The sequence below is a fragment of the Prunus persica genome, chromosome G1 (genome assembly GCF_000346465.2).
Source record: "Prunus persica cultivar Lovell chromosome G1, Prunus_persica_NCBIv2, whole genome shotgun sequence".
NCBI classification, from domain to species: Eukaryota; Viridiplantae; Streptophyta; class Magnoliopsida; order Rosales; family Rosaceae; genus Prunus; species Prunus persica.
The window spans coordinates 27,881,370-27,894,687 of record NC_034009.1 but is presented as its reverse complement, the minus strand read 5'-3'; the positions used below and the strand labels follow the sequence as shown (position 1 = coordinate 27,894,687).

Below are 13,318 nucleotides of genomic sequence, written 5' to 3'. Positions count from 1 at the left end.
GTAGAATAGATTAACGATGTTGACAATACAAGCATTGTTATTGAAGATGTGGAAACACCTCGCCCCAAAGAAGAAACTGTGGATTTGATTGGTAACTTGTGATGAGTATCGTTCGCACCTTATTAAGATTTTTTTAAAAGTGGAAATTCAAGAGAGAGAAATAGACTGGAAAACGGGGTTGATCGCCATCAAACTGCAAGTTGAAATTAAAAAAGTGGTGGGGGCAAGCAAAGGCATTTCGACATTACATATCTATTGGTCAAAACAATGACTCCGTCTTTTTTTACCATCTAAATTTGAATTTTTCTGTTAGAATAATTCAGAGCATCGCTTGCATTAAAATTTAAGATAAAAAACAAATGCATGTCTGAGGAAGCTTCCTACCACATCCCACATCGATGGGTCCCACACCTCAACTCACCTCTCTATTTAGTCCTATCTTTAAATTTAATTAACAAAGTCGTACACGTACTTTGGTAATGGTTCTCTCCACTTATATTTGTGTGGGGGGAGATTAAACCCTCAGCCAACCACTGCTCAATCAATGACTTGTATAATTGGTATTATATTTGTGTGTCCTTGTTTATTCATTAATTTTCTGTGATAATGGGCATGCTTCACCCATCATCCCCATCTTTATCATACATTATTGTGCATACAATACAATTATGCTTACTTTGGTACAATTTTCTTTTTTTAAGACCTAAACAATGGTGTACGACTTTATCGTAATGTAAACGAAAACTATGAAATGGAATAATATGTTGATGGTTCTTTTTGACTAGACACTAGCGTTGTGGTGCCTCGTTTTATTCGTTATATTTTTTAATGCTTTTTCGTGAGCTCGTGATCTACATGATTAATATTTTTTCCTCGATACTAAAAAAACTAAAAACTTATTGGATTCCATTATGTTTGAAATATAATAAAACAAGAAAAGAAGTTACTTTGTGTTGCTAATTAGGTTAGCTGGACAGCCTTTATTTTGACCAAGTGGCCGGCATATACTATTGAGAGCAAAGATTGAGTCTGTGATGGTTATAGAGCTTTCATTATGCGTAGATGTAAACGCAAGTATGCTTCAATTGGCCCGGCGGCCGTACGTCTCAGTTCATCCCACGACTAATAATTCATCATTTTGTAAAAGTTTGACTATGAATAGAATTATGCAAGCATGGTTCATCATTTACACTCAAATTATTATTTGAATCGTTTAAATCAATAAAAATATAAAGTAGTCAAAATCCAACAAAAAAAACGTTAATAAGCAAGTCAAGGAAATTATATTAGTCGCTTATCTTCGTAAGAAAGGCATTTAAGGACATTGACGCAACACAATATTAGAATAAGACTTCAACATAATGACTTTATAAATATTTTCGTGTTTATGTTTCTTATCACGTGAATCATAAGACACCTGAAGAAAATTTTGGGAGCAAAACTAATGTATGAAAAACGTAATCCAACATGCGGTTCTAAAATTCAAAATTGGAACAAACGGGTCATTTGTTCAAAGACTTTGGAATAAAATTTGAAGTGTGCAAGTCATGCCGCCAAGTGATGACGCTGTTGGAAGATAACGGGTACGGCACGGTGCTTGCAAATTGTCGTCAAGTCTACTCTTCTAAACCGGGTCCATTCCATTTTCCTGAGGCGCACTAATAAAAATGGTGTCAGTTTTTCAAACTGGATTTGAGTAAATAATGGGCTAATAAAAGAAATCAAATCAAATCTTCTTTCTTTCTTTTCTTCTACTCGTTCTAGAACTATACGTACCCTAATTTCTATGACAGAAGCAGCCACACCCACATGTCATTTTCAAAATTATCTACCTCTCCATCCATCTATCTATCTATCCACCCACGTAGATCTCTTTTTGTCTTGATTACTTTGTTCTTAATCTCAGCATCTAAACAAACAGCGTAGGCCTAATTGAGCCATGTCATTGTTGGACTTTTCTCAATCTATGCATCTTATTCCCTATACTTCCAATCTTATTGTCTAATGACGTCTTTAATAATATTTTATATTTTGGACATTTCTCAAACTACGTATTATGTATGTGTTAGGGCATCTCTAATTCAATTCCCAAATTCTTATGTTTTGATCAAACGAGGTTGAATAATATTCGAGACTTCGTTTGGATGAGGAATTTCAATGAAAGGATTTGAATTTGACATTAATACTAACAAAAACTGCATTTAAAATAACTATATGTAATGAGTCATTTGAAATTTGTTTGTTTTCATCATTTCTTTCTTGTTCAAATGTTGGCATACATGAATTGTAATAGTCTGTATATGCAATTTTACCATACAATGTCATCTATATATTTAAAATCCTTCCATCCAAATAAACTTATGATTACTGGACATATTTTGAGTTCCCTTGAAACCTTCACTATGAGATTATCAAACTATGAATGTAAATGATTAAGAAAAGGACATTCTTAGTTTTAAATTTCAATATTATTTGTCGATATTTGTTCACCTGAAAGATAAGGTGACATTTTACTTGAATGCGAAAGAAGAATATGTAACCACACAAATATACTATTGATTAATCAAAGATCAAATCCAAATTCATTTACTTTCAAAGCCACACACAATATGTGATGAGTATAGAACGGGAATAGAACTATAATGTTATGATACGCATAATAATTCTTTGACGTAATATAACATTATTGGTCGAGAAGCTTTGCCGTTTCAAGTTGGTACGTGACGTTCACCATAAATGCTGATATCTACTTTTATGACCCAGTTAATATCTCTGCGGGGCCCAAAATCATGGCACCCCAGTCTTTGTCACTCCAAATGCATCCCATGGTCCATGCCATGCCCTCCCTCCTCCATGGACCATCCCCTATAATATCTTCACCCTCCATATCATATCATATCACATCACATCACATCACATCACATCAAACACCTCATTATTATAGTACTATTATTAAATATATCCCGAGATGCATATATTTTATATGCAGTGGCCATGGCAGACAACGCATTGCCTCGTCAGTATCTCACTGTCTTATTAGTGGGCCCCACAACTCTCGCATCGAGGGCGCTCCTCCCCGGCCCCACCCTCAGGGTCCCTTCGAAATAGTTTGTCGCACTAGATTTGCTTTCATCTCCCGAATGGACCCTACACCCCACATCTGGACCAGGCCCTGTTTTGCCTACGACTCGTCGCACTCGCATCGTGTTTCACCACAACTCTCCAACCGATTTTACCCAAATTTTATTTCTATTTTATATTGTACCTTTACGAAACGGTGTGTCGTCACTCTCCAATCAGTAAAGATAAGCAGTGACCCATACGCTCGAAAGAAGTGACCCGTGAGAAGGAAGGAACAAACAAACTCATGGAGAATCCAATGTTCAAAAAAGAGTCACAACGTTAAATACAACTTTGGTCGGTTTTACGTACACCATATGTACGCTCTACAATAATACAGATACAGATTTCTTGGTTTTTATCGAGTGCGTAGTGCGCAGGGCATAGCTCAATGTTAGCAACTCCCAAAACCATCATTTCCTGCTTAAGCCTTTACTTTCCCACCAAAAGCCTAAACCCCCTCCTCTTGTAATTTAACGACCTCCCAACTGAAACCTCACCGGTGGGATATTTAATTATTTTAAACAAGAATAAAAAGGAGGGAAACTATGTTAAATAAGGGTTGTTGGTAATTTGATTCAACTTGGGGGTCACATCACATCCTCTTGAACGAAATTTTTATGGAAAAAACTGAGTAATTAGAACAAATAAATATAAATAAAACGGACAGTTGATGGTAAATAATGTCATGGAATTTGAATCTCTTTTCTTCTACAAGTTAATCTTCTTCTAAATAGTTGGCAGAGGACACTTGATGATATTTTTACAAAAGAAGAGGGACCAAAATGAAAATTTAAAATTCTCTCCATTTTTACTATCTTGTCCCTCTTTACTTCTTAAACATTTGCCCATACAACCAAACTCCCCTAAAGATATATTTTTCTTTCCAATTTTGCCCCCTACCCACCAGACCCTTCACAATGAACTACATGAACAGTTCAGATTGCACCAGGGTGTAGTAGTTGGCAGCTTCATCTTGAAGCTCCCATAACCCATCACCAAAAGAAAACCCATCCATCATCAGCCCGTTAAACCCAGCATCTTCTGCATCATCGAACCCACTAACTTCCTCTCTCTGGGGAATCCCCAGCTCATCATCAGAAGCTTCTAGAAGGTGTCTCATGACCCTCTCGCCGTCATCTTCTTGCTCATCCCCCTCCTTCAAAAACCCTGAGTTTGTATTCGAAGAAGAAGGTGAAGAAGAGCCAGAGGAAGAGGAGGCATATCCTTCAAAGGCTGTAGCAGCTGTGGAATCTGAGGACTGGTTAATTTCTTGGTCTGCGTCGGAGTTTGGAAATGCAGTGAGAGGCTCAGAGGCAGAGTCAGAGGAGAGCTCTTGCTGAAGGGTTGTGATAATGGAGGACAAGTCTTGTGAGGGTTCCTCTTCTTCTTCATCGAGAAGAGAGAGTATGTGGTTGTAAGACTTGTGGCGCTTAGGGTCCTCGCAGTCGTCTGCTAGGGTTTCTTCCCTTTGGCGCTTTGAAGGTGTTTGGTCAGCCATAGCCATGACAGAGATGAACAGCAAAAGTAAATTGCAAGAGAGAGAAGGAGAGAGAAGGGAGAGCAGAGATAAATAGAAATACCAAGTGGCTAGGAGGAAGAAAAGGCTTTGATGAGAGAGAGAGTAGGCGATGGAAAGTCTTTATATAGAGAGAGGGGGGGGAAAGTAGGAGGTCCGGTCAAAAGGGCTCAAAATAAGTGAAACATGGAAGCTGCGATTATTTAATGCATTTTCTGGTGTTGTGTTGTGTTGGATGGAAAAAGATGCTTGGGAAACTACTAAACTCATTAAAATATAAATATAAAATATAAAAAGTCATTACAAATAACTAAAATATTATTAATTAATGATATTGTTTCCTGCGTGACCGTTGGATTGGCTTTTGGTGTGGTCGAGGAAAATGTGCGGTGGGTGATTGAGATGGGGTTTTGTATGAGGAGGAGGAAGATATCGAGGCCCCAAAGATAATGACAAAAGCAATGAGGGAAAAGAGAGTAATGACATGTCAGCGGCGAGTGGTACGAGTGGCAGATCTCTTTAAATTGTTTCTTTAATGGTCCCGAATTTTAAGACGCAGAAAAAATGTGAACTTTATTATTTTTAAAATTAATAGATATTGCTGACTATACTTTTACTTTTATTTTTATTTTTTTACAACGGCTACGATATTTATTGAATATGAAAGAGTAGTTACGAGCCACGTGTCCCGACGTTAATCTACCTTGACGGTGGATCTTAATAATTTTGTTTTTTTGTTTTTGCTTGCCATGTATGGCATGGCAGCAGGAAAAACGGTGTAAGCTTTTAGCCCAGGCATGCGACGTGACGTGTTTCATGAGAAAAACTTATAAAAGGGGGACACTGCAGTGACTTATTTTAGGGCTTTTTTACATGATAATAAGTAATAAGTTTGAGGGAGAGTGTTAACAATTTTCTCTTTAATATTTTCTTTTAGATATTCTCTTTTTTTTGTATGACATGTGTCATTCTCCTTATACTTAAAATAATGTCATTAATACAAAGGACCTACTAGTGTAGTGGTTTGGAGTATTTACTCCCTCAGGCAAGGTCTTGGGTTCGAGTCCTAACATCCGTGTTGTGTGTGTGAGTTTAATATGTTATCACCCCTTTCAATAGGAAATGACCTCAAAAAAAAAAAAAAAACAATGCCATTAATATATTATACAAGTTAACTTTTACTTTCCAAGTTTACCCTTATTAAATATATTCAATTTATCCAAAAAAAATTCACAAGTTTCTTAACATCATATAATTTTATTTTTAACCTTCAATTTTTTTTATAAAGAAAATGTCCGTTTTTTAAAAAACACGAAAGACTCTTTTTTTTTCCTTTTCTTTTTCTATCTAAAACCTTTGTGTTTTTTTTTTATTTTTAAAAAGGGACATTTCCTCTTAAAAGCAGATATTTTCTTTTAAAAAAATAATTGACGTTGGAAAAAAAATTTATAAGATGGTAAGAAAGTTGTGAATTTTTTTGGATAAATTGAATACATTTAATAAGGGTAAACTTGGAAAGCAAAAATTAGCTTGTATAATATATTAATGACATTGTTTAAGTGTAAAGAGAATGACACATGTCAAGCAAAAAAAGGAGAAGGTTAGAGAGAAGGTTGCTAGCATTCCTCAAGTTTGAGATGGGAGCATTCTTGTTATATGCAAGTTCTTCTTGTATTTAATGGCAGTAAATTGTTAACCTAATTAACCTTGTTTTAATTAATTAATATCAGTCCTGATCTCTTGGACTACAGGGTCCAAGAGATTTATGGTCACTCACCGTTGGATGTAAATTCAACGGTTCACTCACTCTTGTATTCCTTTTAAAAAACTTTTTTGAACCATTGGATTAATATCCAACGGTGGGTGACCACAATTTCTTGGACTCCTGTGGTCCAAGAGATCGGCACTGTAATTAATATATCTAGCTCCAATTACTTACTAAGGAAGATGTTAAAATGCACAATGTTTGAATTTGATGGCTTATGTGGCAATTTGACACTTTAAAAAAAAAATTGAACTCTACTCGAAATGTCGAATATCATATTATTTTATTCTATTTTAAAAGCAAATGGGACACATATGATACATAAAGTTTAAAATAGAGGAAATGATAGTGTTGTCCATAATTAAAATAATATTTGATATCAAGCTTTTTGATATGTTATTTTTGATATATCTCTTTCGACCTTTAAATTTATGTATGATTTGACTACTCAATTAGAGCAATTTTAATATTTAATTTTTATTATTTCATATCTATGTAACAATTTAACATATCATTTGGAGATGTTCGGTTGAGCAACAGCTGCAACACTTTGATTTTTTCATGTCGAGACGAACACACACCACAGAGATGAAGATAAGATTTGAAGAAACGATGGGCCAGACGAATTAATGGTTACTAAAAGGCAGTATTCAAATGTTGCACCGCATAAAATCCAAATTATTCTATTTTGATTACTGCAATTTTGTTTGTTTTGGACTGTCTCTGTCGCTAGGGTTTTTCTTCAAAACTTCCAACTAGAAAAAGAGAGCAAGCCCCAGTCGGCAAGACAAAGTGGGAATTAAAGAAAGAAAATTATCGGTTTGGTTTACACTTTGAAACTTTAGACTTCAAAGAGACAATATGTGCATTTTTCTTTTATCTTTTTCTTGGCACAAAAGAGACAGCGGCTGAGCTCCCAACAAAGACCCCAGTTTGGTGGATTTACCATGCATTCTCAAACAGTTCACATTTACTCGGTATCATCATTCGGTCGGCCGGCCCTAACTCAGCCAACCAAACAAACCCTCCCAAAGGGATGCTCAATTACCATCCCTACCCTTCTGGTATGACTCCCATGAAACAAGATAGATGGTGGACGAACATTATCATTAAAGTCAAATTAATATACCTTTTCTATTGTTCTTGAGTGATAGAAAAATGAACAAGTCGGGTCAAACAGTTTTTGTGGGGCATTAAGAAATCAGAGATCTAGATTCTCGAATTCGAATTGGAGTTTGAACAATACTTTTGGTCATTTTCATCTTTACAACTTGATCTTGTTCAATAATGATAACATATATATGTGTCATTTGTTTTCAGAAAACTTGTTAAGCATGCAACCATATATTCATTTATAACACGAATAACAAATTTGTTGGACATAAGAATAATGAATCATGATGTAAAAATTTTCTTTTAGTTTTTTTCCTGTAAAATCTATGATTCATTAGAAATTCATCTACACAGGTCCATAATAATAATTTTTTTTTTTTTAGTTGCTTTTTATTATTATTAAACTGAAATGACAAATTAGAATAAAATATGTTCAATCATGTGATTAGAGAAATAGACATACAATTATATATATGTACATAACTTCTGTCACACTTCTTTTCCTCTTTTCTAAATCAATAATCAACGCACCACTTGCCATGTTAAAAACGGTTCTCTAATTAGATTATGTCATGCTTTAATAATCAATAATCAATCTTGATGTACATGCCCTATATTTTTATATTAGACCGACCGGCCATATTGAAGAAGTTGCTCATGAATTCCAGTAAAGACGACAAAAGCCTAGCACCGATGCCAACTTCCCCAAGTTCTTTTTCATTGATTTAACTTACATCATTATGTTATCTTGTCTATTTTTTAACCATTTAGTTTGCGCAAATAAGTTTAAAGTACCAAAGTCTGCATCTTAGACTGCACGTATGTATATAGTGTATAGAATATAGTATTTTCATGTAATTAATTACTGAATTTTTAAAGTCACCCTGACCCAAGAAAAAATATATAAATGTTTAAGTAACCGAGAAGGTTCATGTTGAAGAGTTGATGCTTCATGCCTGACCAAATTATTTAGTTAAAGTAACCCCAAATATAGGGGCATGGGATCTTAATCACGTGGACTGTTGCGTTAAATTAATCTCACTTAAATATGTTAACCCCAAATAATATTATTTCGTTTCGTTCATTATGAACAGTTTGTCGAGAAGGAATTAAAGTCATCCTCTAATCCCTGGCAGTGTCTTATATATATTAGATTTAGATGTTCAACTTAATTATTGAGATGAAATAATTACGATTTGTAAAAGGCATCCCAAGCAACAATCAAGATTAAGAAAATGGGGACACACTTCGCTTTGTCTGGATTATGCTGGATCGCCCCGCTTCATTTTTTTTAAAAAAATTCGTCTTCTGACCAATAGACCTCGGCATTTTTTATTCCAAATAAAAATATGCCATGAATGCATTATCACTTCAACTGATAAATTTCTCAGTTCAATTCAAGAAAATGGAGGATTTAAGAATTGAAATCTTGTTGTTCCTGGCGAGCTTAAGTTAGAAGCCCCTGCTAATAAAAAAAACATGCCATCGAATAGAGTAAAAGGTTAATAGTTTGTAATACATTTTTAGTTTAAATCGTTAAAAGCATTCGCTCGCTCGCTTGTATATTTAGAGATTTTGTTTATATTTAAGTTTGGGGTTTAGGTCTAAATCGGATAATGGAGATTATCAACCACTCATATCATAATCACAAGTGCAGAAAGCTCTAACATTAATTAACTAGCCTTGTAGGAAGATTTTTCTTCTCCTTCCAGCTTGAGATTTGACCAGAAAAAAAGCACCAACGGCAGATAAAAGAATGAATATAACTGGGGACAAAAGGCATGAACAGATTTATAGATAGATATATCCGAATTTTGAGATGGAGAGGAGAGAGAGAGAAAGAGAGAGGAACGTGCGACATCTGCCAAAAGGAAAACCCGAAAGATCCATGTGGGTGTGGGTGTGGGTGTGGGAGGAGGTCATCTTCTGAGTCATCTACTGGTGCAAAGCACGTGGTGAGTGAACCTAATTTCATTTTCTTTTCTCATTAGTGCTTCATGACATAATCCTCGTAACCTGGATCTCCCTTCCTTCGGCTTAATTCCCAACAACTGATTATATATATATATTTATGTATATGTCACAGTGCGTTTGAGGGCTTTGAGCTGTCACACATACACACACATTAGGTGTATCTTGAAATGAATAAATAAAGAAAAGCTTATAATAAAATTTGATTTTAGTTTTGAGGTGGTCTGGTGTGGTCTGTCGAATGCTGAGTGATAATAAATGGTGCATGAAAATTTGGTTATAAGTTTCCATAATGTGTGTGCCTCAACCACTTGGCAGATATGGACCATATGATATTATTCCTAGCTTTTTTCTGATTATAAGTCGTATGCATATCATCATGTTATGTTGTTGGTTGCATGGGCTTTTCTGCTTGCGGGGTTCAATGATGTCACTCACTCTTGTCTTGTGCTTCTGGGGAGGGGTTATGGCTGTATTTTGGTACATATATATATATATATACACACTACTGTGTTCAATAATGCACATGATGTCTTTCTAGCTAGGTCAGACATAAATTATTCATCATTTTATTAATGCACACAGAACAGAGAAAGGGATCGGAGATCTATCTATTGGAAAAAAAAGGGAGGAAAACCATTGCTTTCATGGATATGGCCAAACGAATATGTATCTTCGTGGAAAAGAAATTCCACTAATAATGGAGAAAACCACCCTATGCTTGGAAATTGGAATTTGGAAATGTCAAAATCTTACTAGAAATTCAAAGATAAAGAAATGTGAGAAGTCAGAGTTGTTGAATATACTTAGCAACACAATTTCGTTAGAAACTTCAACTATAATGAAATTCAACAAGGTAGCCTAATATTGCCACGTAATTATAGCTCAAGTAGTTAATGTAAAGAGTAATTATTTATGTACTTAAGATTTTATATTTGAATCCCCCTCTTTTAATATCACTTTTTATCAACAACAACAACAAAAAACAATGTGGCCCAAAATTTATTGTAGAAGAAGTTTCGTAGCAACACAAATGACGATTTCTTACTTGTTAAAACAAATGACAAAATCATAACATATGTTAGAGCATCCATAATGAGAGAGTGTGTATGGGGGTGTATGTTAACTATACACTCATTGTCAACATAATCGTCTCTAATGGGAAGATGTAAAGGGTTGTAAATATACATCACCACCATGGAGATGTAAAATAAAATGTACATTTACATCTATTTTTACATCTTTTATAGGCAGGACCCACCGAGAAAATTGAAGAAAAATGAAGAAAAATCAGCATAAAAGGCTGGGACCTGCGGCTACAGTAATTGCTGGAAAAAAAATCACATGTTGTTTGCTCATTTGTGGTTTTCATGCTCCCCCAATGATTTTGGATGAAATCATATATTCTCCGAATTTAAATATTTTTAGGTCTATTTATTTGAAAAATTAAAATTAACCTAATACAAAAAAAATTTATTTTATAAAGTAAACACAAAAACGAATTAAGACAAACAAAACAATTATACATCTTAAATTTACATCTTTTTTCATTGGAGCAAAAACATATTTATACCCTCCAAAGGTGTAAAGAGGATGTAAAAATAGCTTTACATCCCCGAATTTACACTCCCCACTGTGAATGCTCTTAGAACATGGCATGTATGACTGTCATCTTAATTAAGATGCTACAAATTAAGACAATATTGACTGTAATTAGGACAATTCTAAACAATAATACATTGAAATAAAATGAAATTGAGTTACTGGAATTCTTTATGATTTATTAACAATTCAGGCTGTTAATTCCTAATTATCGAATAATCATGTGGCACCATCACTGACGGTTCTCCGTCGTTGATGTCAATTTCATTCATTCTTTCAATCACTGGAGCGAATCTTGTAGCTAGTCTCAGCACATGATTTATAGCTGAGATGATATTCCACATAGGCTCATAGCATTCTAGATTATTAGGCACTAAGTGTAGTGATCATATCTTTGAAGATCTTAAAAGTCCAAAACCAACCCAGGAAAAAAAAAAAGGAAATGGGGGTGTCACTTTTTTTTGGCCCGACATAGAATTGAGGTGTCACCTAAGCATAGGTGCTATATGCTCTTCCCATGACAATGCTCTCCTCTTTTCTTTGTGGTAAAATTGGGGACAAAATTTAGGGTAGATGCCTCTGCAAATTAGAATATCCCTAATATACATTACGTGGGTTTTTAATGCGTGTGGTTGAAGTTTAAAGCAAGGGCTGCTCGCTAATGGGGTCTAAATCAATGAAAAATTATTTTGATTTGTAGATCAGAAGTTTTAAGTTTAAATTTTTATGACATCATAATTGTGCGGATAGGCTATAATAAGGAGTTTAAAGTGAGGATGCTATTTGAGGAGGTCAATCTCATCATCAACAAATGTAAAAAAATCATGAGACTTAAACATTTTAAATGTTTTGATGGTAGGATTAGCCTCCTCAAATAGCCTCGTCACTTTAAATTCCTCATTGTCGCATCTGCTCATAATTGTGTGTGTGTGTGTGTGTGTGAAGTTCTCATTTACCTATAATCTAGACTATCGCTTGTATAAAAAATTTAAAAAAGAAAAAGAAAAAAGTAAGGGCTGCTTCCCATAGATTAATTACCAGAAGATTAGAAAAAAGATTGGGATATTTATGGGGGGTACTTTTGGAGGAAATGGGCCATCCAATCCAGTATTTTAAACCGCTAATTCTGATCAGATATTTTATGCCACCACCCACCATTGTCTTGAAAGATACAATAAAAAGGAGAAACGAAATCTGCTTTTTTTTTTTTCCTACAATCTCCCATCCCATGTTCTTCAATTAGTGGGAGAAGGACATAAAAGCCATTATTAGGGCATCAAAAGGAATTTAAATCCATGGTGATGGTGGCCTTATCCACCACTAAAGAAATAGCTGGCATTTGAACTTTATGTTTGATTATGGGCCACCTGCATTATGCACTAACAGTTGTTAACTGCTCCTCCTGGAAAACATGGACTTTTTTTTAAGTGGTCAATTTAGACATTATAGAAGAAACCCAACACAAGGGCCAATTAGCTACTCAGCTGACGATTTTCTTGATACATATGATTTACATTATAATTTATATTCCCTTTGACACCTGACCACCTGGTTTTGATTAGACAAAAACCAGAAAGGAAGACACAAGTTGATAAGTGTGTTGTTTCATACGTGTTGTGTGTTTTATTTGCTAACAGTGCAGACCATATCCATACCATATGATCTTCACTCCAGGTTGGAGCCAAAATCAGTAACTTGTTACCACTTCGATATGTTTTCTCCAGCCAATTGCGGTATGCTACGCGCAGGGACGAACACACAGTGGGGTCAAATGACCCTATGGACCCTATGAAAGCAAATTAGAAAGTCCCTTTTAATGGCTGTGTGACCACATGAATGGCTGAAGGAGAAGAAGTTGCCCAGCGCGCTTCTGTTTTTATTTATTTATATAACATGTTGGCCAAAACAGAGTTGTTTTGGCCCAGCCCAACGAATTTTTTTAAAAAAATACCTGACCAAAACGACGTCATTTTGGTCCAGGTCTTTAAATTTAAAAAAAAAAAAGATTTAAAACACCCCTCCCAACTTCGAGAAATTATAGAATAGTACGGATGTACCACATCAGCGTATGATACTCCCATTTAAATTTCGCCACGTGTCCATGTTTGAAAAGAAATTAATTACTTTATTACAGTTGGACTTACTTAACCTTTATCTTTTAAAATAAAATTAGAAAAATTAAAAAGAAAGAAAGAAAGAAAGAATTTTCCAACAACCCTTCGTCCCCA

The 13,318-nt window shown here is 34.9% G+C and overlaps 1 protein-coding gene across 1 annotated transcript; it reads right to left on the bottom strand.

Moving 5' to 3' along the window:
* LOC18788732 lies at window positions 3,775-4,859 on the bottom strand. The gene has a single exon (XM_007223444.2). The coding sequence runs from the start codon at window positions 4,625-4,627 to the stop codon at window positions 4,046-4,048; it is 582 nt and encodes a 193-aa protein (XP_007223506.1). The 5' UTR covers window positions 4,628-4,859; the 3' UTR covers window positions 3,775-4,045.

Excerpts from the sequence above, each read along its gene's own strand:
- LOC18788732 (XM_007223444.2), bottom strand. The coding sequence starts at position 4,627 with ATGGCTATGGCTGACCAAACACCTTCAAAGCGCCAAAGGGAAGAAACC.